This window comes from Rhinoderma darwinii, chromosome 1 (genome assembly GCF_050947455.1).
Source record: "Rhinoderma darwinii isolate aRhiDar2 chromosome 1, aRhiDar2.hap1, whole genome shotgun sequence".
Classification (NCBI taxonomy): domain Eukaryota; kingdom Metazoa; phylum Chordata; class Amphibia; order Anura; family Rhinodermatidae; genus Rhinoderma; species Rhinoderma darwinii.
The window spans coordinates 239,567,399-239,590,528 of record NC_134687.1 but is presented as its reverse complement, the minus strand read 5'-3'; the positions used below and the strand labels follow the sequence as shown (position 1 = coordinate 239,590,528).

At 42.2% G+C, this 23,130-nt stretch overlaps 1 protein-coding gene across 1 annotated transcript in view; it reads right to left on the bottom strand.

The window, feature by feature from the left end:
- Positions 1–2,481: 2,481 nt before the first annotated feature.
- MPV17L2 (MPV17 mitochondrial inner membrane protein like 2) overlaps positions 2,482–23,130 on the bottom strand; it is a 32,585-nt gene continuing 11,936 nt past the window's right edge. The window contains exons 3-6 of the mRNA XM_075850044.1: positions 16,333–16,494; positions 15,040–15,116; positions 14,820–14,948; positions 2,482–2,996 (exon numbers count right to left, since the gene is read on the bottom strand). Coding sequence (XP_075706159.1) covers positions 2,886–2,996; positions 14,820–14,948; positions 15,040–15,116; positions 16,333–16,494 — 479 coding nt within the window. The 3' untranslated portion in view covers positions 2,482–2,885. The remainder of the gene's footprint in view (positions 2,997–14,819; positions 14,949–15,039; positions 15,117–16,332; positions 16,495–23,130) is intronic.

The following is a 23,130-nucleotide window of genomic DNA, read 5'->3' as shown; positions in this document are numbered from 1 at the left end:
ATTTGGAGCCTATTGTTCCTACTGCGGCCGTGTGATGGCCGTTCAAAAAAGGGCCGTCACATGGCTTTCTTTTTCTAAACCTCAAAACCGTGTGTCATAAGGATGGTATATGCGTGAAACTCACACAGCCACGCACCATTCACTGATGACACACGGAACTGCAACGCGCGCAAAATGCACACGTTCGTGTGAATAAGGCCTAACTTATATGTGAGATTGGTTCAATGACAGTGGGTCCACCTGTAGGCAGGACTGACTGATTCAGTGAAGAGTGCTAGATACAGCTGCTCTGCATAGAAGAGGATCAAAAGATTATAAAACGGAAAGCAACAGTTCCGTTAGAATTACCATTGATTTCAATGGTAATTCTTTTGTTTCAGCTGTTTGTCTCGGTTCGCGAGGGTTTCCGTTTTTTTGACGGAAGAAAAAAAGTGCAGCCTGCAAAACTTGTTTCCATGAAAAAAAAAACGGAAACCTAGCAAACCGAGACAAACTGAAAGCAACTGAAACAAAAGAATTACCACTGAAATCAATGGTAATTCTAACGGAACCGTTGCTTTCCGTTTAATGTGACGGAAGAGGTAAATGTATACTTAGGGTATGTTCACACGAGGGCGTCCGTAACGGCAAAAATTACGGGGATGTTTCAGCCTGAAAACATCCCCGTAATTTCAGCCGTAACGGCATGTGCAGGCGCTTGAACGCCGCGTCCATTACGGCCGTAATTAGCGCTGCTATTCATTGGAGTCAATGAATAACAGCTCCAATTACGGCCAAAGAAGTGACAGGTCACTTCTTTGACGCGGGCGTCTATTTACGCACCGTCATTTGACAGCGGCGCGTAAATATACGCCTCGTGTGAACAGACAAACGTCTGCCCATTGCTTTCAATGGGCAGATGTTTGTCAGCGCTATTGAGGCGCTATTTTCAGACGTAATTCGGGGCAAAAACGCCCGAATTACGTCCGTAAATAGGCCGTGTGAACATACCCTTAGGGTATGTTCACCCGCAGTGTTTTCAGACATAATTCGTGCGTTTTACGCCTCAAATTACGCCTAAAAAAATGCCCCTAATACGCCTAAAACATCTGCCCATTCTTTCAATGGGTTTTATGGTGCTGTTCCCACGAGGCTTAATTTTACGCGTCGCTGTCAGAATACGGCACGTAAAAAGACGTCCACGAAAAAGAAGTGCATGTCACTTCTTGGGACGTTTTTGGAGCAGTTTTTCATTGACTCCATTGAAAAACAGCTCCAATAACGTCCGTAAAATACGCCTCGAAAAAGGCGAGTTGAAACAAAATAGTCTCAAAATCATATTTTCAGACGTTTTTGGTCACTGCGTGTGAACATACCCGGACGCTAGTGTGAAAGAAGCCTAAGGGTATGTTCACACGCACTAATTACGGACGTAATTCGGGCTTTTTTGCCCCGAATTAAATCCGAATAATGCGCCTCGATAGCGTTGACAAACATCTGCCCATTGAAAGCAATGGGCTGACGTTTGTCTGTTCACACGAGGCGTATATTTACGCTCCGCTGTCAAATGACGGCGCGTAAATAGACGCCCGCGTCAAAGAAGTGACCTGTCACTTCTTTGGGCGTAATTGGAGCAGTTATTCATTGACCCCAATGAAAAGCAGTGCCAATTACGTCCGTAATGGACGCGGCGTTCAAGCGCCTGCACATGCCGTTACGGCTGACATTACGGGGATGTTTCCTCCTGAAAACATCCCTGTAATTTCAGCCGTTACGTACGCTGCCGTGTGAACATACCCTAACAGAGCACACAGACGGGAAGCGTGTAGACCGTAGTGAACAGTATTTTACCACTGGTACATTACACATTTTGAAAATGGGAGGTTTAACAAAAAAAACAACCTGATTTTAGGAACAGTGAGGCAAATTGAAATGGGTTATACCAGCTATTGAAAAAAAAAATAATTCTGTGAGCTGAAAATGTGTTACAACTGCCAATACGAAGCTGTTAAATTCATTACAGCTCATGCACTGGGGGTCCTCTGCTGGTCTCTGTTTACATCCCAGCGGCGATGACATCCCGTACGGTCACGTGATTGGCTGCAGCGATTAAATGCTAGTACGGCACGTCAATGCTGCTGTGATGTAAACAGAGACCAGCAGGGGACTACGGGACCATCCAGGTGGGGAATTTAGCAGGTGGTCCCGTAGTCCCCTGCTGGTCTCTGTTTACATCGCAGTAGCATTGACGTGCCGTACTAGCATTTAACCGCTGCAGCCAATCACATGACAGTATGGTATGTCAGAGGACCCACAGCGCTTGAGCTGCGATGTATTTACGAGTTGAGTATTGGCAGTTATTTTAACACTTTACGCACAGAATTGTTTTATTTTTTTAAAACAGCTGGACACCCCCTTTAAAAAAGACAGACATCATAAAGTTTTCAATTAAGCAGTCATATCTATTATCATGATATAGGAAATCTTAATATTCCCAGGTCTAAGGAATAGATGTTTAATTTCGTATTTATATTTTTTTAAATAAACAAGCATTTTTTTGGTCAGTATAGGTTACTTATGAAACTTTTTTAGCTTTAATGTACATAAATTACATTTAAATATATACAAAATTTTACAAAAACAAAGAAAATCTAATTTAAAACAAAAGTACTAGACAGCATTGCAGGGTTATCCAGCTCTATGACGTCACTCTTGTTCATATTCAAATAGGTTTCTTACATATCAATCCCACTTTCTCCACAAAATAAAATAATCTCCGTAGCATAATAAAACATTGCAATAACGCATTAAAACAATGTATTAATGCAAGACAGTACAACATTTTAGGGTGGCCCATTGGTTACCATATAAGACACATGTATATAAAAATAGACATTTGTTTTCATTCAAACTTTTTCATCTATTGTCTTTGGCAAATGTGAGGAAGCACTGGAGAGTTGGTCCGATGCACATACTGTTCTAGTATCTGCATCCATGTTTTCTGAAGGCTTCTCAACCTGGAACCAATGTAAATAGAAAATGATTAAGAAACATGATTATTTTTATAGTGCCAACACATTATGCAGTGTTAGGCCTCATTTACACAAACGTGATATACGTCCGTGCGACGCGCGTGCTTTTCACGCGGGTCGCACGGACCTATACAAGTCTATGGGGGCATGCAGACAGTCCGTGAGTTTTGCTCAGCGTGAGTGCGCTGAAAAAAACTCACGACATGTTCTAAATTTCTGCGTTTTTCGCGCATCACGCACCCATTGAAGTCAATGGGTGCGTGAAAACCACGAAGGTCGCACGGAAGCACTTCCGTGTGAACTGCGTGATTCGCGCAAGAGCTGTCAAACTCTGAATGCAAACAGAAAAGCACCACGTGCTTTTCTGTTTACAAACATCCAAACGGAGTGTCTTAGAGATGAGCGAACCGAACTTCACCGGGTTCGGCCGAACTCGTTTTGACCGAACCCGGCAAAAATTTTTACGGTACGCGACGTCAGGAGACAGTCACTGTCCAGGGTGCTGAAAGAGTTAAACTGGTTCAGCACCCCGGACAGTGACTTCCGATCACAATATACATGAACGCATCAAAAAAAAATAAAAATAAAAAAAAGAAGACGTTCTGACTTACCGATAACTCCCGGCTTCTTCCTCCAGTCTGACCTCCTGGGATGACAATTCAGTCCAAGTGACAGCTGCAGCCAATCACAGGCCAAGCACAGGCTGCAGCGGTCACATGGACTGCCGCGTCATCCAGGGAGGTGGGGCCGGATGTCAAGAGAGACGCGTCACCAAGGCAACGGCCGGGAGACCGGACTGGAGGAAGCAGGAAGTTCTTGGGAAGTATGAACGTCTTTTTTTTATTCACAGGTTGCTGTATATTGTGATCGGCATTCACTGTCGAGGGTGCTGAAAGAGTTACTGCCGATCAGTTAACTCTTTCAGCACCCTGGACAGTGACTGACGTCGACTAGCCTCATCTCTATGATGGCGGCTGCGCGAAAATCACGCAGCCGCGCATCATACACTGATGACACACGGAGCTGTCAAGTGCCTTTTGCGCACGCAAAACGCTGCGTTTTTTGCGTGCTCAAAACGCACACGCTCGTGTAAATGAGGCCTTAGAGAACTGAGGAACTGTCATATAGAGTGTTCTGTGCACTGAAAGCTCTGCTTGATCACAGAAGAGCTCCATCTACTCAATCATGTGCCTTCTCCATCCGGCAGTAAACACCTGGCACATTGTGAAAACGTCACCCAGCGCTTTGCTCTAATAGGCACCTTCGTGCAATTTTGCATAAAAAAAACAAAAACGTTTTGGAACAAATGCATTCACATTTTTGGTTTGTGGCTAAAAGCCTGACTAAAGCAAAGCCTAAATGGTATAATACCTCCTAAGAATACAATTTTATGATGTGTAGTTCATACATGCCACTCATTCCTAGGTCTAGCTGCACATATATTCACAAAAGCATCAAAACTAAAGAGATCAAAAATCGCTGCAATCCAGTTGCCAGTAAATATATTAGTCGCTAAATGGTCTGATAAGCGCAGATGGTGATTAGATGTGCAACTGCTTATGTTCCTACCCTTTAGTAGGAAAAAAGACCTAAATGTGAGAGCACATATAGCCTGTGATTAATCACCCTCCTCTCTTACTAAAGTAGGGGAGCAGGACGTAGTTTTACCCTAAACTATGCTGCAACCCCAATATCGAACCTAGAGCTTTGGTAATCTGGTTTAAAGGCTATTTAAACCTTCGAAGACTTTTGTTTCATTTATTTTTTTATTATTTTGACTTTCAGATTCAGGATCTATAAAGTTAGATCTGATCAATAACAGCTGGATCCAAAGCAGTCAGTCCTGCTGACCGAACGTATTCAGGTTTCAGCACAGGATACAGCTTCTATGTATTCAGGATACATAGAAGCGGTATCTCAGAAAGTAAATAATTTTTTTTTTTAATACAAACAAAATTTAAGTTGCACAAAAACACCCAAAGGGCAAGTTCACACGTAGCGTAAATACTGACGATTTTCCGCAACAGATTTAGCATAATACAGTAGCAGTACAGTGGATGAGATTTGCGTAAATAACCGGAAAAACCTGAAGTTCAGCTTCTTAATCCGCAGGATGTCAATTGTATTTTTCGTAATCGTTGCTTTTTTGTGGCGGGTTTTCCCCCATTGAATTCAATGGGGAGGTAAAACCTGCAACAAATAGCAGATGTTGTGATTTTTGTGGCTGAAAAGCTGCAATTCCGCTGCAAAAAAAATAAATCTTATACTTACCTAGAATTCTGTGCTTCTTCGCCTAGGCTGGCCTCCTGGGATGAAGTTTCATCCCAGGACTGCAGAACGTCTGGACTTCGGAGAGATGCGTCCCGATGGTAAGTATATCTATGTTTTTGTTCAGTTCAGGATTTCTGCAGCAGACATTTCGGCTGAAAAACTGGACCACAAATTAGTGCGGTTTTTCGACCAGAATTCCCTGCGACCAGGGCAGATACGCTGTGTGCTTTTAAGCAGCATATCTGCTTTGTGTGTTTACTAAAACAGTGTAGTAAACCATGTTCAAACAAAAACACACACACAGGTTTACATATCCTTTAAGTCGAAAGCCAAGATTTTGGGCATCCGAGCAGTTTTTAGCTGACCGGCACCCGAGCAACGCAATCAATGGGGTGCTGATGGTTGGCATGGCAACCGGAGGCCTAACAATGGCCTCCGGGTCTGCCAAGTATGAATGTCTCCGGCGGGTCCTAATAGACTTGCTGTCAGTGTATGACTGACAACTCCAATACACTGCACTACTTCGTCAGTGCAGTGTATTAAAATAGCGATCAGTGTTGCAGGCCTTCAATTCCCCTAGTGGGACAGAAAAAAAAAAAAAAAAAAAAAGGTTTGAAAAAGTTAGAAGTCAGTTAAGTTAAAAAACCCATATTTGCCCTTTTAAGTATTATTGGGGAAAAAAAACAAAAACAAAAAAAAAAACAACGCGTCCGTAAAGACCCAAACTATAAAACTATTATGTAATATATCCTGCACGGTGAAGGCCGAAAAAAAAATTGTACCAAAAAAAAAAAAAAAAAAGACAGAATCGATGTTTTTAGGTCACATCTCCTCCCAAAAAAATGGAATGAAGTGAGATCAAAGTCATATTTACCCCAAAATAATACCAAATAAAAACAGCCCATCCCAAAAAAATAAAAGGATTACCTTAAAATATGGCAACACCGAGAACAAATGATTTTTTTTAAAAAAAAGGGATCTTATTGTGCAAAAGCTGCAATACATGAAAAAAAAAAAAACTCCAAATTTTGTATCGCCGTAATCGCATCGACAGTGACTGCCAATCACAATATAGATAAAGCTGTAAAAAAAAAAAAAAAAAAGACGTTCATACTTACCCTCAACTCCCTGCTTCTTCCTCCAGTCCGGGGTCCTGGGATGACGTTACAGCCCATGTGACCGCTGCAGCGGTCACATGGACTGAGCGTCATCCAGGGAGGTCGGACTGGATGTCAAGAGAGGGACGCGTCACCAAGACAACGGCCGGGTAAGTATGAATTTATTTTTCTTTTACTACAGAAAGGGCTGTCCCTTCTCTCTATCCTGCACTGTTAGAGAGAAGGGCTGCCGATTACTGCAGTGTAATTTTGCAGCAAAAAACGTGCCCATAAATACGGGTGGAATACGGGTCGAATACGTGTGACCAAGGACCCGTATTTACACCAGTATTTACGGGTGGACAAAAATACGGTCGTGTGCATGGGGCCTTATGCCCTGATGTACTCTGCCCAGCTTACATATGCCCCCACATTATAAACTTAAAATACCAGTAATACTCAAAACACAACTACTACCAAGCAAAATATATAGGGCCCTGAAAGCCACTTCAGAACTGAACTGGTCCTTATGAAAATGTGAGAAATTACTAAGGCCTTTTTTTATTTTATTTTTTAGATTTCAGCTAAAACTTAAAGGGGTTTTCCAGGAAGACAATTTTTGCGGGGAGCAGTGCACGAGCACTGAGCTACGGGAAGGAACACAAAGAAAATGGGGCGGGCAATAAAGCATAATCAAAGAAAGAACAGGACAGGCATTGAGGAGACTGTGGACCAATAGGATGCCTCAAACCCGGGACTTCTGACGTACACCCAGGTTTGAGGCATCCTATTGGTCCACAGCGCCGTTCATTTTCGGCTTACGTTTCAACGACAGACCTGTGTCGATACTCCGTGACGTATCGTCACAGGTCTGTCGTGCACAAGCATTATTATGCAGAGCGCGTGTCAAAGCAAAAAACACAAGAACAAAAAGCAGAAATTCTGGCCGGCCAAAAGGTAGGGGGAATAGCAAATGCATTCAGATTTTTGACAGCATGCATATTAGGCAGTTAGTTTAGGGAGCCCCATGCACACGAACATGCTTTTGCGGCTGCAATTCCCCCGAAAATCCACGGGAGAATTGTGGCCCCATTCATTTCTATGGGCCCATGCACACGACCGTTTCCACGGTCCTTGCATGGCCCAGGAGCCTGGACCGAAGAAAGAACGGACATGTCTTATTACGGCCGTGTTCTGCGGTCCAGGCTCAAAAGGAAACAATGGATGTGACCATGTGCATAGCCCGTGATTTGTGGGCGGCTCGCGGGTGACACTCCGCGGCTGTCCGACCCGAAAATCACGGCTGTGAGAAAACCCCTTTAAGAGGCTCTGTCACCACATTATAAATGCCTTATCTCAACCATAATCTGATCGGCGCTGTAGATAACAGCGGTTTTTATTTTGAAAAATTATAATTTTTGACAAAGTTAGGAGCAATTTTAGCTTTATGCTAATTAGTTTCTTAAGACAACTGGGCGTGTTTTTATTTTTGACCAAGTGGGCGTTGTGAAGAGAAGTGTATGACAGTGACCAATCAGTGTCATACACCTCATTGTTTCAGCCCAGCTTCTTTCACTGCACAATCACAATGGGCGTCATCCACTTCTCTTTACAACATCCACTTGGTCAAAAGCAAAAACATGCCCAGTTGTCTATTAAGAAACTAATTAGCATAAATCTAAAATTGCTCATAACTACTGTTATTTACATTACAGCGCCAATCAGATTATGTAGGAGATAGGGCATTTATAATCTGGTGACAGAGCCTCTTTAAAGAGGCTCTGTCACCAGATTCTCAAATCCCTATCTCCTATTGCATGTGATCGGCGCTGCAATGTAGATAACAGTAACGTTTTTTTTTTTTAAAACGTTCATTTTTGGCCAAGTTATGAGCTATTTTATATATATGCAAATGAGGTTTTAAATGGACAACTGGGCGTGTTTTTTTCCGTATGTCCAACTGGGCGTGTATTGTGTTTTTAACTGGGCGTGTTTACTTGTTTTACTAACTGGGCGTTGTGAATAGAAGTGTATGATGCTGACGAATCAGTGACCAATCAGCATCATGCACTCCTCTCCATTCATTTACACAGCACATAGTGTTCTTACTAGAACGATGTACAGCCACATACACAAGTGTCCTGATAATGAATATACATGACCTCCAGCCTGGAAGTCATGTGTATTCAGAATCCTGACACTTCTGAATCTTTTCTGTGAGATTTCCAGCAAGCCACGCGTAATCTCGGGAGATTACAAGGTAAACGAGATTTCACAGGAAATCTCACAGAAAAGATTCAGAAGTGTCAGAATTCTGAGTACACATGACGTCCAGGCTGGAGGTCATGTGTATTCATTATCAGGACACTTGTGTATGTGGCTGCACATTGTTCTAGTAAGAACACTATGTGCTGTGTAAATGACTGGAGAGGAGTGTATGATACGGATTGGTCACTGATTCGTCAGCATCATACACTTCTATTCACAACGCCCAGTTAGTAAAACAAGTAAACACGCCCAGTTAAAAACACAATACACGCCCAGTTGGACATACTGAAAAAAACACGCCCAGTTGTCCATTTCAAAGCTCATTTGCATATATATATATATATATATATATATATATATATAAAATAGCTCATAATTTGGCCAAAAATGAACGTTTTTTTTTATAAAAAACAAAAACGTTACTGTTAACTACATTGCAGCGCCGATCACATGCAATAGGAGATAGGGATTTGAGAATCTGGTGACAGAGCCTCTTTAAGCCTTGTAATTTCCTAGAAAAATATATGTTGGCAAAGTTTTTTAACCATCCTTTTAAAGTAAACATATGGAAAATGTTGACTAGTAACTATTGTGTGAAATAACTATTTGTCCTACAAGCAGGAACATTTAATTTGAGAAAAATGATAGTTTTTCATAAACACAATGTATCGACCAAATTTTACCACCAAGTACAATGTTTCATGAGAAAATCTCAGAATCGCTTGGATAAGTAAAAGCACTACTAAGTTATAACCACAAAGTGACATGTCGGATTGGAAAAACGAGGCTCCGTCAGAAAGGTCAAAACTGGCTGCAGCGGGAAGTTTAGCCCCACCCCCTTATAGTCTGTGTGAAAGGGGTTTATGGCCTTGCTGAGTAAAACTTTAATCCCTGCAGATGATACTAACCAGTGTAAAGTAATAAACATAGAAGGACAGTATTATGTTACAAATGGAATTAAAAGCTTGGGCAGAGAAGTGGCACATAAGATTTAACCCCTTCAGGACCGAGCTCATTTTGGCCTTCAGGACCAGCTCCATTTTTTTTCAAATCTGACATGTGGCACATTTTGTGTTAAAAACTCTGGAATGCTTTTATCTTTCCAAGCGATTTAGAGTGTTTTCTCGTGACATATTGTACTTTGTTACTGGAAAAATTTGGTCGATAAATTCATTGCTTATTTGTGAAAAACACCAACATTTTAAGAAAATTTGCAAAAATTATGATTTTTAGAATTTTAAATGTTTCTGATTGTAAAACAGATAGTAATACCACGCACAATAGTTACTATTTCACATATTCCATATGTCTACTATCTGTTGGCATCGTTTTTTGAACAACCTTTTATTTTTCTAGGACGTTACAAGGCTTAGAACTTTAGCAGCAATTTCCTCACGTTTTAAAGAAAATTTCAAAAGGCTATTTTTTCAGGGACCAGTTCAGTTCTGAAGTGGCTTTGAGGGGCCCATATACTAGAAACCCCCATAAAAAAAACTGCACCTCTCAAAGTATTCAAAACAGCATTCAGAAAGTGTTTTAACCCTTTAGATGTTTCACAGGAACTGAAGCAAAGTAGAGGTGAAATTTAGAAATGTAAATTTTTTTTGCCAAAATTATTTTTTTATAAAAATTTTTCGGTAGCACAGAAGGTTTTACCCGAGAAATGCAATTCAATATTTATTGCCCAGATTCTTCAGTTTTTAGAAATATCCCACATGTGGCCCTAGTGTGCTAATGAACTGAAACACAGGCCTCAGAAGCAAAGGAGCACCTACTGTATTTTGGGGCCTCCATTTTTTTTTAGAATATATTTTAGGCACCATGTCAGGCTTGAAGAGGTCTTGTGGTGCCAAAACAGTGTAAACCCCACAAAAGTGACCCCATTTTGGAAACTACACCCCTCAGGGAATTTATCTAAGGGTAAATTTAGGTCTTTTGCAAAATTTATTTGAATTAGTCTGTAAAAATGAAAATCTTTTTTTTCTGGAAAAACATAGAATTTCCTAATTTTTGGAAGGAATAAAAGAGAAAAAGCATCCCAACATTTGTAAAGCAATTTTTCCCGATTACGGTAATACCCCATATGTGGTAATAAACTGCAGTTTGGACCCACGGCAGGGCTCAGAAAGGAAAGAGCACCATTTGGATTTGGGAGCACAGATTTTGCTGGAATGGTTTTCGGTGACATGTGGCGTTTTCAACACTGGAGGGGCCAAAATAGTGGAAACCGCCCAAAAGTGACCCCATTTTGGAAACTACACCCTCAAGGAATTTTACTAGTGGTATTTGACCGCACAGTTTTTTTGCGAAATTTATTGGAATTAGTTTGAAGATGAACATCTACTTTTTTTCTGAAAAAAAGTCGAATTTTCTAAATTTTACAAGGTATAATAGAGAAAAAGCACCCCAACATTTGTAAATAAATTTCTCCTGATTACGTCAATACCCCATATGTGGTAATAAACTGCAGTTTGGACCCACGGCAGGGCTCAGAAGGGAAGGAGTGCCATTTGGATTTTTCAGCACAGATTTTGCTGAATTGATTTCTGGGGGCCATGTCGCATTTGCAGAGCCCCTGAAGTACCAGTACAGTAGAAATTCCCCAGGTGTGATCCCACTTTGGAAACTATACCCCTCAAATAACTAAAAAAACACCCCAAAATTTGTTACACAATTTCTCCTAAGGAAATACCCCATATGTGGTTGTAAACTGCTATTTGGACACACAGCAAGGGTCTAAAGGGAAAAAGCGCAATTTCATTTTTGGAGTGTAGATTTAAAAAAAATTGTTTTTAAACATCATGTTGCATTGCGTGGAGGTACCAGTACAGTGAAAACCCCCCAGATGTGACCCCATTTGAGAAACGACACCCCTTTAAGGAATTTATCATGAGGTGTAGTGAGCATTTTGACCCCACACGTTTTGCAGAAATTAGTACACAATAAATGTTGCAGATTGAAAATTTCCATTTTTCCACAGATTTTCTATTTCAGTGCCCAATATGTTGTGCCCGGCTTGTGCCACTTTAGACATACACCCCATAAATTGTTAAGCAGTTTCTCCAGAGTGTTTGGGCACACTGTCAGGCTCAGAAGGACCGCCATTTGGCTTTTGGAGAGCAGATTTTGCTTGGTAGTAGTTCTGTTTAGTGTTTTACTGGTGTTTCAGTTTATAATGTGGGGGCATATGTAAACTGTGCAGAGCACATCAGGGTATATGTAAGCTGGGCAGAGTACATAAAAGTATATGTAAGCTGGGCGGAGTGCACCAGGTCATAATAGGATGATGTAATAATGGGGTAAATGAATAATAAAAGTTATCCATGGATAGGGACGTACGCTTTGAACCAATCCTTTATGCACAGAGCAGGAGTCGCACTGCTAAAGGGTGTCCGTGGTATTGTACAAAATATCTGCATTCCAGAATTGCCTAATCTTTGACTTCTTCACTAGCCCCATATGTAGCACAAGACCCCAAAACGTCATAGTTTCCGCTGCATTTACAGGGTCTACCAGTAAACCCTGATGACGTGCTACCAGTAAACCCTGATACTAGCAAATGATGACGTGGGGTTTTAGGTGAAGAACTGCTGCACATATAAATTAGTCTGGGCCGTGGTTTTGCATTATTGCGTTCCGAGAGTCATAACCTTTTTTTATTTTTCCGTTGACAAGCTGTGTGAGTGCTTGATTTTAATGGGAGAAGCTGTAGTTTTTATTAGTATAAGTTTTGGGCACATGAGATTTTTTTAGGAGGCGAGGAGACCAAAAAAAACTAAATTCTCACCGTTTATACATTAACAGAGTTCTCTGTGCAGCATAGACAACGTTTACCTTATTCTGCAGTTCGATACGATTACGGAAATACCAAATTTATATGGTTTTTACATGTTTTACACAGCAAAAACACTTTTTCTAAATAAAACAATGTTTTAGCGTTACCATATCCTGAGAGCTACAGTTTATTTATTTTTCTCTCGACAGGGCGAAACGTTGCTAGGCTTCCTGGTTGCGATAGTAACCATCGGCACCCAGCAATTTTTCGCGGGGGGGCCAATAGGGTACAGTGGGAGCACCCTCCCTCAGTCAATCACTTAAATGCCGCTGTTGCTATTTACAGCGGCATTTAAGGGGTTAAACAGCAGCGATCAGAGAGAACTGTGATCTCAGTCGTAGCAGTGGGATGTCGGCTGTATATTACAGCAGACAACCGGTGAAGATGAAGTGAGCACAGCCCCTGTGCGCACTTCATCCTCAGGGCGTTACTGTACACCCCTTTCCGGGAACTCACCGCGAAAAAGGAGGAGATCCAGTAACGCTCATTTGCGGGAAGGGGTTCACACTGATAAATATACGGGTAAGTCCAGACCCGATCCACATTTACTGTAAATTGCTGTGGATTTTGGTGCAGGAAGAGAAAACACTGGGTAAAACCAACATTTAAACTGAGTTAGGGCTTATTCAGACGAACGGGATATACGTCCGTGCAACGCGCGTGATTTTCACGCGCCTCGCACGGACCTATATTAGTCTGAGGGGCCGTGCAGACAGTTGCGTGATTTTACGCAGCGTGAGTCCGTTGCGAAAAAGTCACGACATGTCCGTTCTTTGGGCGTATTTCGCGCATCACGCACACATTGAAGTCAATGGGTGCGTGAAAATCACGCACTGTGAATCCGGCCTCAGGGTTATTAGTGGACAGCAAAATAAACTGTAGTAGCCAGAAAAATAAGACCGTGAGATTCATCAAAAGGGTCATAGATGCTTGAATATTTGAATGGACACTTAAGAGATCTTTTTTTTTTACAAACTTTTTATACCCAGTCCTGCCACCATGAAAAGGGAGCATCCTCTACGTCTAGAGGGAAGAAGGTTTCTACATCAACACAGAAATGGCAGTTACTGGAAGTTATTATGGATGATTTGTTAGAAGATTTTAAAAAGGGCCTGGGTGCCTTTCTTGATTGACATATTACAAGTTATGGCTACTAGATTGTGGTGTCAGACAGTAGAGTTGCTAGCACTAGGCTTTTGGGGCCCAAGCCCCGGATGTTTGGCACGTTGCTAAGGATTTCAGGGCGGCTGCCACATAATGGCGTAGCTATAGGGATAGCAATTGTGATGGGACTCCCGCCTATAAAATGTTACTATAGTAACTGGGACCCATGTAATAAAATACACAGGCCCCTGTTACTTTAGTAGTAACAATATACTTACCCTCCTCGTTCCAGAGCGCTGCGGAGGTTCTGACGTCTTCTCGCGTCGCAACACTGGATGGCGTCAGGACCTCCACTGCGTCCAGAGCTGAAGAGGAGGGCAAGTTTAACGTTACTGTCTGCAGGGACCCTGTATTTAAGCCCACGTGTTACTAATGGTTTTGTTTTTTTACAGGTTCAGATGTTGGACTACATTGGATTCGAGGACTACTTCGATGACGTTTTTTATTCAATAAAATGGTTAACGACGGTTGTGTGGGTGTTTTTTATTTCAATAAAATACTCTATGTCTTTGTATTTTTTTTTTTTTAACTCTATTACTACCGCCTTAGTTATGGCCGCTGGAGCATTGACAGCGTCCATTACTAAGGTGGGGCTTAGTGTGAGCCAGTGAAAAGGTTAACACTAATCCCCCATTATTACCCCGGGACCCACCATCAATCGTGATGCTCTGTTACTGGGGTGGCTGCAGGCTGGTTTTATTAGGCTGGGAAAGCACAGAAATAGTGGGCCTTCCCACCCTGATAATGCTAGCCTGCTGCTGCCATGTTGTAGCTGGCTGGTTTAAACAAAAAAAGAAGGATGTACAGAGGTAAATTAGAGGCCCCGTAATAAATGTTGAGATGTAATATGGCCGTGTGCATGAAGCCCAAGTCTGCTTATCAGAAAGGTGTATCCCTTGCAAATCTCAGTCTATGTGGTTGTCACAGGCAGCAAGTCTCATATTACTGGGGTCTTCAACTCCAGGCACAATGGCCATTCATGTCCTCTTACCACATTAATCTTATACTTTAATAAATAGGTTTAAATAAAATATTAAACTGTCCGTTTAATACAGATGTCATATACAGCAGTCTGTTCCGTCACACCGCCTTACACCACATATCGATTCTAGTTATTAAAACGCATATAGAGAAGAGCAAAAAAAAAAAAAAGTTTAACAATTTAAGTCTCACCCTATGTTTGAGGTAGGAAAGGTAGGTGTCCCAGCCTACTGTGATCACATTAATATAAATGACACGATACTTAGGTGATAGAAAGTAAAAGTTGATCATTTGTGCAGCAGGCCACACAGTCCAGTCAGCCTAAAAAAAAAAAATAATTTTTAGAATCACTAGTCACTAATGTGCAACGATAAAATAAATATATGTCATGAATCATTGAAAACATCCTCACCTTATAAAACTCCCAGAATTTGCCTTTAAACTCAGCCCAACTGTCATCCATACTCTGTCCTTCCATTAAGCCCATACCTGTACACAGACAACAGCATCAGAAGTGGAAATTATGAATATAGTAGATATGAAGAGTGGAAAACAAACAAACTAATCGAGACTTTGGACCTGTATTCATATCTGAAAATAGGACGTCAGTATTGCAGAAATGCAAAGTGGAAAACAAAAATGTAGCTGCATTGTTTTTAATACACAATTTCGCAGTTTAGCCCCAAAACTAGATCTTTTCCTGGGAGAAAAATGCTAAGATCCAAACAGAAGAGTTGATAAATCTACTACGGAGTCTTCAGTGTATGCAATGGTGATTCACTTATTTTATGTATTAATATGAACACTTAAAGGACCCCTTTGAAAGTTAAATTGTATACAGAGCAGGTTAGTTCAAAGCTAAATTAATCTATCATAAGAACTCTACCAAACCCTCAATTTATAAAAAGAACTTCGAAATTTCTGAATAATGTGATTACACTGCATCTGTCACTAGGGCTGCTACCCTTTAACTAGGGCATGTACAAGATGCCTTAAAAGGTTATTTCCAACTTGACATTTATGGCATCTCTACAGGTCTGGGACCCGAACCTACGTATATCGAGAATGGCGAGTCAGCCACTGGCCGCAGATTCCAGATGGCTGCTAGTAAAGAGGGGGCCACACATGAGCGCGGCTCTCGCCACTCTGTTGCATGAGTGTTATGGAAACAGCCAAGCAGCGCACTAACCCCCGCCTAATATCTGCTGCAGCAGCCACCTCACCGGGCTAAACAGGGATTAGGTGACACCAGTTCTCAATATAGGTGCGGGTCAAAGCTGGGACCCACATCTATTAGACATATATGGCATATCCACAGAACATGCCATAAATATCTAAGTTGGGAATAACGCTTTAATAAAAGGTGACATAGAAGGACTTCTAGAAAGACATTTGCACTAACTTAATCCCTAAAGTGCTGATCAGGGGGCTGAAACCTACTGCATGCTATGTGTACATATTTTAAGTTAGTTAATGAAAAGTACCAAGAGCGCTCATATCCACTACTCTCCCGCCTGGCTAAGAAGGCTGAGGAGTGTCAGGCATGCAGTATCGCAGCTGGTTGTGAAGACTGAAAGACCCTGAACCCTTCACGTCATGGTCATTTCTTTGGCGAAGGGCAGTAACAGGAAGCAAAGAAGCATTCTGTCAGAAATTGTCACCTATGGAAGTTTACACATAATAGCTAAACATAACTAAAGCTTACCCAAAAAGTACCATACTCCAAGAAAAGGGGAAGCCACCAGTTGGTCAATTAGAACCTTACGCAAAATAATTTTGATCCCTCGACCAGGAAATGCCCTATCCAGCCAGGAATACCAGAAATGCATCATGGGGCCCATTGAGCAACCTATAGCAAACATGCGACCTGCCGGAAAAAACATGTTTTAATTAAATCTGCCACTTCAGCCATGCATTATAGGGTTGATCTACTTTTATACAATACTCAAAATGTATATTGACCAAGACAGGGAAAAAAATACTTTACAGACTAGAATATGTATCATGCACTGCAGTTTATATACAATTTTAAGTTGCTTTTGTTGCATTAGATCACATCTTTATTAATGAATGTACTTTTTCTGCAATGATCAGTACTACAATTATATAATTCTCAAGCATACCTAATTTAATGACATGAACAGGTGAATCAGGACTTGTGATCCATTCATTGCTATGCGACCAATCAGTATCATACACTTCTCATTGTTCCAGCCCTGCTTCTTTCATGCCCAGTTGTCGATTACAGCGCCAATCAGATTATGTAGGAGATAGAGCACTTATAATCTGGTGACAGAGCCTCTTTAAGTTGATGTCTTTACCGCAAAGATTTTTTTTTTAAATTTTCCAGTACATCATATGGTACTTTAAATGGTGCCAATATAAACTACAGCTCCTCCCGCAAAAAAAAAAAACACCACTATTGACGGAAAAATAAAAAGTTATGGCTCTTGGAAGGCGGGGAGTGAAAAACAGAAAAGCAAAAAAAAATGTATCACTCCTGAAAGGGTGAATTTCTAATGAAAACACACCTGTGGGGTCAAAGTGCTCACTACACCCCTTAAATGCCCGAAGGAGTGTAGTTTCCAAAATAGGGTTCACTACTTGGGGGGGGGGGGGGGGCTTTACGATTTGACCTCAGAGCCCTGCAATTGTGGGCCAATGGTGTGAAAATCACCAAGATAGGCCACAAATGTGCATGTTGCTCTTCACTTCTGAGCCCTGTCATATGTCCTGCTTGAGGGGTGTAGTTTCCAAAATGGGGTCACTTCTTGGAGGCTTCCACTGTACTTCGGTACCTCAGGGGTTTTGCAAACGCGATATGGCACCTGAAAACTATTCCAGCTAAATTTGAGCTCCCAAAGCCAAATAGCGCTCCTTCCCTTCGAAGTCCTGCCGTGTGTACAAACAAAAGTTTATTACCACATATGGGGTATTGCCGTGCTCAGAAGAGTTTGCTTTATAAATGTTGGGGTACTTTTTCTCCTTTATTGTGAAAATGGAAAAACCTGAGCTAAAACTACATTAGGGGAAAAAAAAAACAAAAAAAACAAACTTAGATTTTCCAAATTTCACTAAATGTACATGTACTTTTGCTTGGGTAAGCTGTTACTATGTATGCATATACGTATGAGTAACACATATGTACTTTTATTTGGGTAAGCTACTATTATGCATTATGACCACTACATAAGTATCTTTGCTGGACAATAGCCATTTGGTCAGACTATTTGCATCATACCAGCATTACCTTTTGACATAATGAGATCATATTTTCCCTCTGTGTATCTACCCTTTGATATATCAAATATATTTTTTGGAATATATCTATATCTGCCACTGTCTGGCTTCCATCTATCACACTGTGGCAATCATGTTTGATTTTAATATGTATTTTATGTTTTTGTAGTCAATAAAATGTACATGTTTTTATAACTGTGGTGTGTTATAGACTATTTTTAGGTTATTGCGCAAATAAACTCCAATGAATTGGGTCTAAAATTTACAGCGGAAGCCGCTAAACATGCACTGCCCTTTCTGGACGTTCTCATTGAATGTGATCCTAATGGATGGGTTTCGGAAAAGTACCGCAATGAATAGCCACCTGAGGTGGGAGAGCTCACATCCATATGCTCTTAAGAAGGGTATACCTAGGGGGCAATAACTCCGCCTCAGGAGGAACTGTTCTAAAACCTCAACGTTCAAGAGACAGGCTAAGGATCTCCATAGTGGTTTTAAAACTCGGGGATATTCTGATCGCATTTTGCGGGAAGCATTTGAAATGGCTGTGGACAAGGAATGTGATTCCCTATTGGTCCCAAAACTTAAAAACAGAACAGAAAGATAGACGGTTCAGGGTAATTGGGGTCTTTGATGAGGCTCATGGAGAAATTAGAAAGATGCTGGAAAGACATTGGAGGATTCTGTTGCATGACCAGGACCTGGGTAATATCCTAAGCCCAAGACCTCAAATTACCTTTCGTAGGGGGGAGCCTAAGGGATCGCCTAGTCAACAGCCATTATGCCCCACCACAGCCACAGGATAATTGGCTTTCCAGAAAGCCAGTGGGGATATTTAGATGTGGAACATGCCTTGCCTGTGACCAGTTATTGCCCTCACGCACATTTACCAGCTCAGCAACAGGTGAACAGTTTGAAATCAGAGATTTCATTAACTGTAAATCCAGCAGGGTTGTATACCTGGCTAGATGTGAGTGTCCGATGGACTATGTTGGTAAAACCAAGCGTGAATTTAGACGCAGGATGAGGGATCGCTTGAAAGATATCCAAAATGAGAGATACACCAATCTCACGACATGTCCATACGGTAAATCGTTGTAATCCTGCTTCTATGAAATTTATGGGAATCCAGGTTGTTCCCAAAAATTGTAGAGGGGGTAACTGGGATAAAAGGATTCTACAGGTAGAATGCAGACGGATCCACAGGATGAAATCTGTTAGTCCGGCAGGACTTAATGAGAATGTCAGTTTTGGCTGCTTTTGTGAAGTGTAGGAGGATAATAGGAGTCCAGACCTATGCATCATTAGCATAATGCAGCCACTATATTTTGTATAGCCATCTAATATGTCCCGATAATGTGTGCATCATATAGGGACTGTAGTTAGATAGTATTAAACCAGTCTCCTAAAACTCAGTGTCCACTCATGCGGTCACTGGATAAATGGTTTGTGAGATTTCTCTGCTGCAATGTTTCCGGATCAGGAGATCTGACAGCTCCTTTATGGTTACTGAGCTTTGGGGATGCGCTGTTTGGTTCCCATGGTTACTCTCTCTCACACGCCCAGCTCCCGCCCCTCTTACATCAGAGAATAGGTGGCGCTGAGCTCTCTAGCCGCACCTGCCTTGCTCTTGATTGGATAAAGGGGGTGTGAACAGGGAGGGGGCGTGGCTATGAGCATATAGCAATGCTGTGATCTGGTTGCCACTGCCATTATCAAAACTGTCCTGTTATGCTGCCAGTTTTCTCCCTGAAGAGCCAGTAAAAGAGGCTGGTGAAACATGTTGGAGCAGTGACATGAATATAGGGACTATCTACCAGAATATTATAGAAGCTCTGTGAGTCTGGAGGCCGCTCTTGTCAGAGCAAACAGCAGCCTTCAACATATACAGAGGAAAGGACTACAACTCCCACACAGACAAGAGGACTTGTGATCAGGTTCCTGGCTAGTGTGAGAATTGTATAGATGTTAGTCAGTCCCTAGTGCACACAAAAAGAAAGTGACATTAGTGGATACAGTTCTGAGATTCTAACTCTGGTCAGAATTGTATTTTAAACAGTTTCACACCAGGGTGTTTATTTATTTTTTTGTATTATTTTAAACAAATCCAATAAAGGTTACGTTGTAGATTAAGGCTATGTTCACACGGAGTATTTTGGGGGAGGAATATCTGCCTCAAAGCTCCAAACGGAATTTTGAGGCAGATATTCCTCCCCCAAAATACTCCGTGTGAATAGCAATTATCGCGCCGTTTTTCGCCCGCGGCCATTGAGCGCCGCGGGCAGAAAACACGCTTTCTCCTGCCTCCCATTGAAGTCAATGGGAGGTCGGAGGCGGAAGCGCCCGAAGATAGGGCATGTCGCTTCTTTTTCCCGCGAGGCAGTTTTACTGCTCGCGGGAAAAAGACGCCGACGCCTCCCATTGAAATCAATGGGAGGCGTTCTGGGGCCGTTTCTGCCGAGTTTTGCGACGCGGTTTCCGCGTCAAAAAACTCGGCAAAAGACCCCGTGTGAACATAGCCTAAGTGTCACATCCTGCCACTTTTGTAGATTATTTAGCCCAGCAGGGCAATCAGTTAAGTAAACACTACTACAATCACTTAAAGAGGCTCTGTCACCAGATTTTGCAGCCCCTATCCGCTATTGCAGCAGATAGGCGCTGCAATGTAGATTACAGTAACGTTTTTATTTTTAAAAAACGAGCATTTTTGGCCAAGTTATGACCATTTTTGTAGTTATGCAAATGAGGCTTGCAAAAGTCCAAGTGGGTGTGTTTAAAAGTAAAAGTCCAAGTGGGCGTGTATTATGTGCGTACATCGGGGCGTTTTTAATACTTTTACTAGCTGGGCGCTCTGATGAGAAGTATCATCCACTTCTCTTCAGAACGCCCAGCTTCTGCCAGATCACGCTGTGACGTCACTCACAGGTCCTGCATCGTGTCAGACGAGCGAGGACACATCGGCACCAGAGGCTACAGTTGATTCTGCAGCAGCATCAGCGTTTGCAGCTAAGTAGCTACATCGTCTGACACGATGCCGGACCTGTGAGTGACGTCACAGCGTGATCTGGCAGAAGCTGGGCGTTCTGAAGAGAAGTGGATGATACTTCTCATCAGAACGCCCAGCTAGTAAAAGTATTAAAAACGCCCCGATGTACGCACATAATACACGCCCACTTGGACTTTTACTTTTAAACACACCCACTTGGACTTTTGCAAGCCTCATTTGCATAACTACAAAAATGGTCATAACTTGGCCAAAAATGCTCGTGTTTTAAAAATAAAAACGTTACTGTAATCTACATTGCAGCGCCTATCTGCTGCAATAGCGGATAGGGGCTGCAAAATCTGGTGACAGAGCCTCTTTAAGTACAATTATTTTTAGGTTATTATTTCGATTTAGTGAGTCATCACCGGTGAGATCATGTAGCAGTGGGCTTATATATGCCCTCCCCCTGTATATGATTATATGACGTATTTATTAGATTATGATGAAGAGGGGGATCTTGCTTGTCTCCATATTGGTGTAGTTTACCCTTGGACCAACGCGCTTCCAAAATGATAGACCAGATCCAACGTGCAATGGTGGCCTCGGGCGCTGACCATCCCTTGTGTGGCCATTCAGGAAGGACAAAAAGAGAAATCGTAGTGCCAAAACGACTCAGTCGCAGCCAGATAGATGCGTTTTGCTGTTACCACGTCAAGACAGTTCAATGCCTGTTCCCTCAGAGGAGATGGGGAGATGCAAAAAGGAAGGAAATCTCTTCATGGATATAAAAAGGCAGAGACCTCTTTCTGAAGAAAGGGCGGGACAGGTCGGAACACCACTTTTTCCCATATGGATGACCAAAAAGTGGGAATTGTAGGACAGGGCAGCCATTTCTGAAACCAGTTTGATGTAGGTGAAGGCTACCAGGAAAGCAGACTAATCGAAATGTCCCTCAAGCGTTCCAAAAGGAGCCACCTGAAGAGCCCCCAGGACCAAATTAAGATCCCAAGGCTCAGTGGGATGTCTGAAGGGAGGGACCGCATGAGCGACCCCTTGCAAAAAAAAGTCTTCGTCTGATATCGAAAGGCCAAAGTTAGCGGGGGAAAAAAAAAAAAAGATCCGGGGCCTCAGAACCTCGGCTTCAACAGCTATGTCATTAAATGCATCTAAAGTAAAGTGGAATATCAGACTTTGAAAAGGAGGTTTGGCCAAGGTGGAAGATGCCAAGGTACGTCCGCGAGTATGTTGACTAGGTCAGTGTACCAGGGCCAGCAAGTCCAGCCCGGTGCCACAAGAATCACAGGAACACCTACCCTCCCCTTGAGTTATCTTTAAAAGAGTGAGAGATCTTGCCCCACGGAGTGACCAGGACATAAACGGTGAATGCTCTGGAATACCACTCCCTGGCCACGTACTGTAGGTTGGAACCTTGTGGTTCAGACAAGACGCAAAAGCCCTGTTCACACAGTTTTTTTTGGCGCAGTTCTCGATGCGGAAGCCGTGCCAAAAGAATGTACAAAATCTCCTCCCAATGATTTCATGGGAGGCAAAAGTGTTTTTTTCCCACGAGTGGAAAAAAAATAAAATAGAGTCATGCCCTTTCTTTAGGCATTTCCGTCTCTGACCTCCCATTGACATAAAAAAAAAAAAAAAAAAAACACAGCAAAAAAAAAAAAAGCAGCAAAGAGTGCAGGCAGGTCAAAATCTGCCTAAAAAAAATTTCAATATAAAAAAACAACTCAGTGTGAACAGGGCCAAAGAGATACACTTCTGACTTTCCCCACTTCTTGCAAAGTTTATGGACTACTTCTTGGTGAAGAGACGACTCTCCCAAGTTTAGTCTTTTCTGACTGAGAAAGTCTGCGGCCCAGCTGCCCACTCCTTGTACGTGAACCGCTGACAGCACTGGTACATGGCACTCTGCCCACAGAAGGATCCAGGAGCCCAACTCCTAGTGCTGCCTTAGTGGTTCAGAAAATAAACCCCTGGAGTGGTCAGTCTGAGCTTTTCTTTAGGGTAGCCCGGTCAGAATCCAATGTGAAAGGACCAGGAAGATTCTGAATGTTAACCTGCACCCCATCCAGACAGGCTGGCAACCGTTGAAATGACAAGCCGCTGGAGGAAAAGAAAAGACTGCCAGCATGATGGCCATCGAGATCTCCGACCAGCGCAACTCCAGACGAATCCGAGAAGGCAGGGGAATCAACTTGTCTAGTGAGTTCTGAGACTTGTCCCAGTGCAAAAGAAGCACCACCTGGAGGGTCCTGTAGTCGAAAT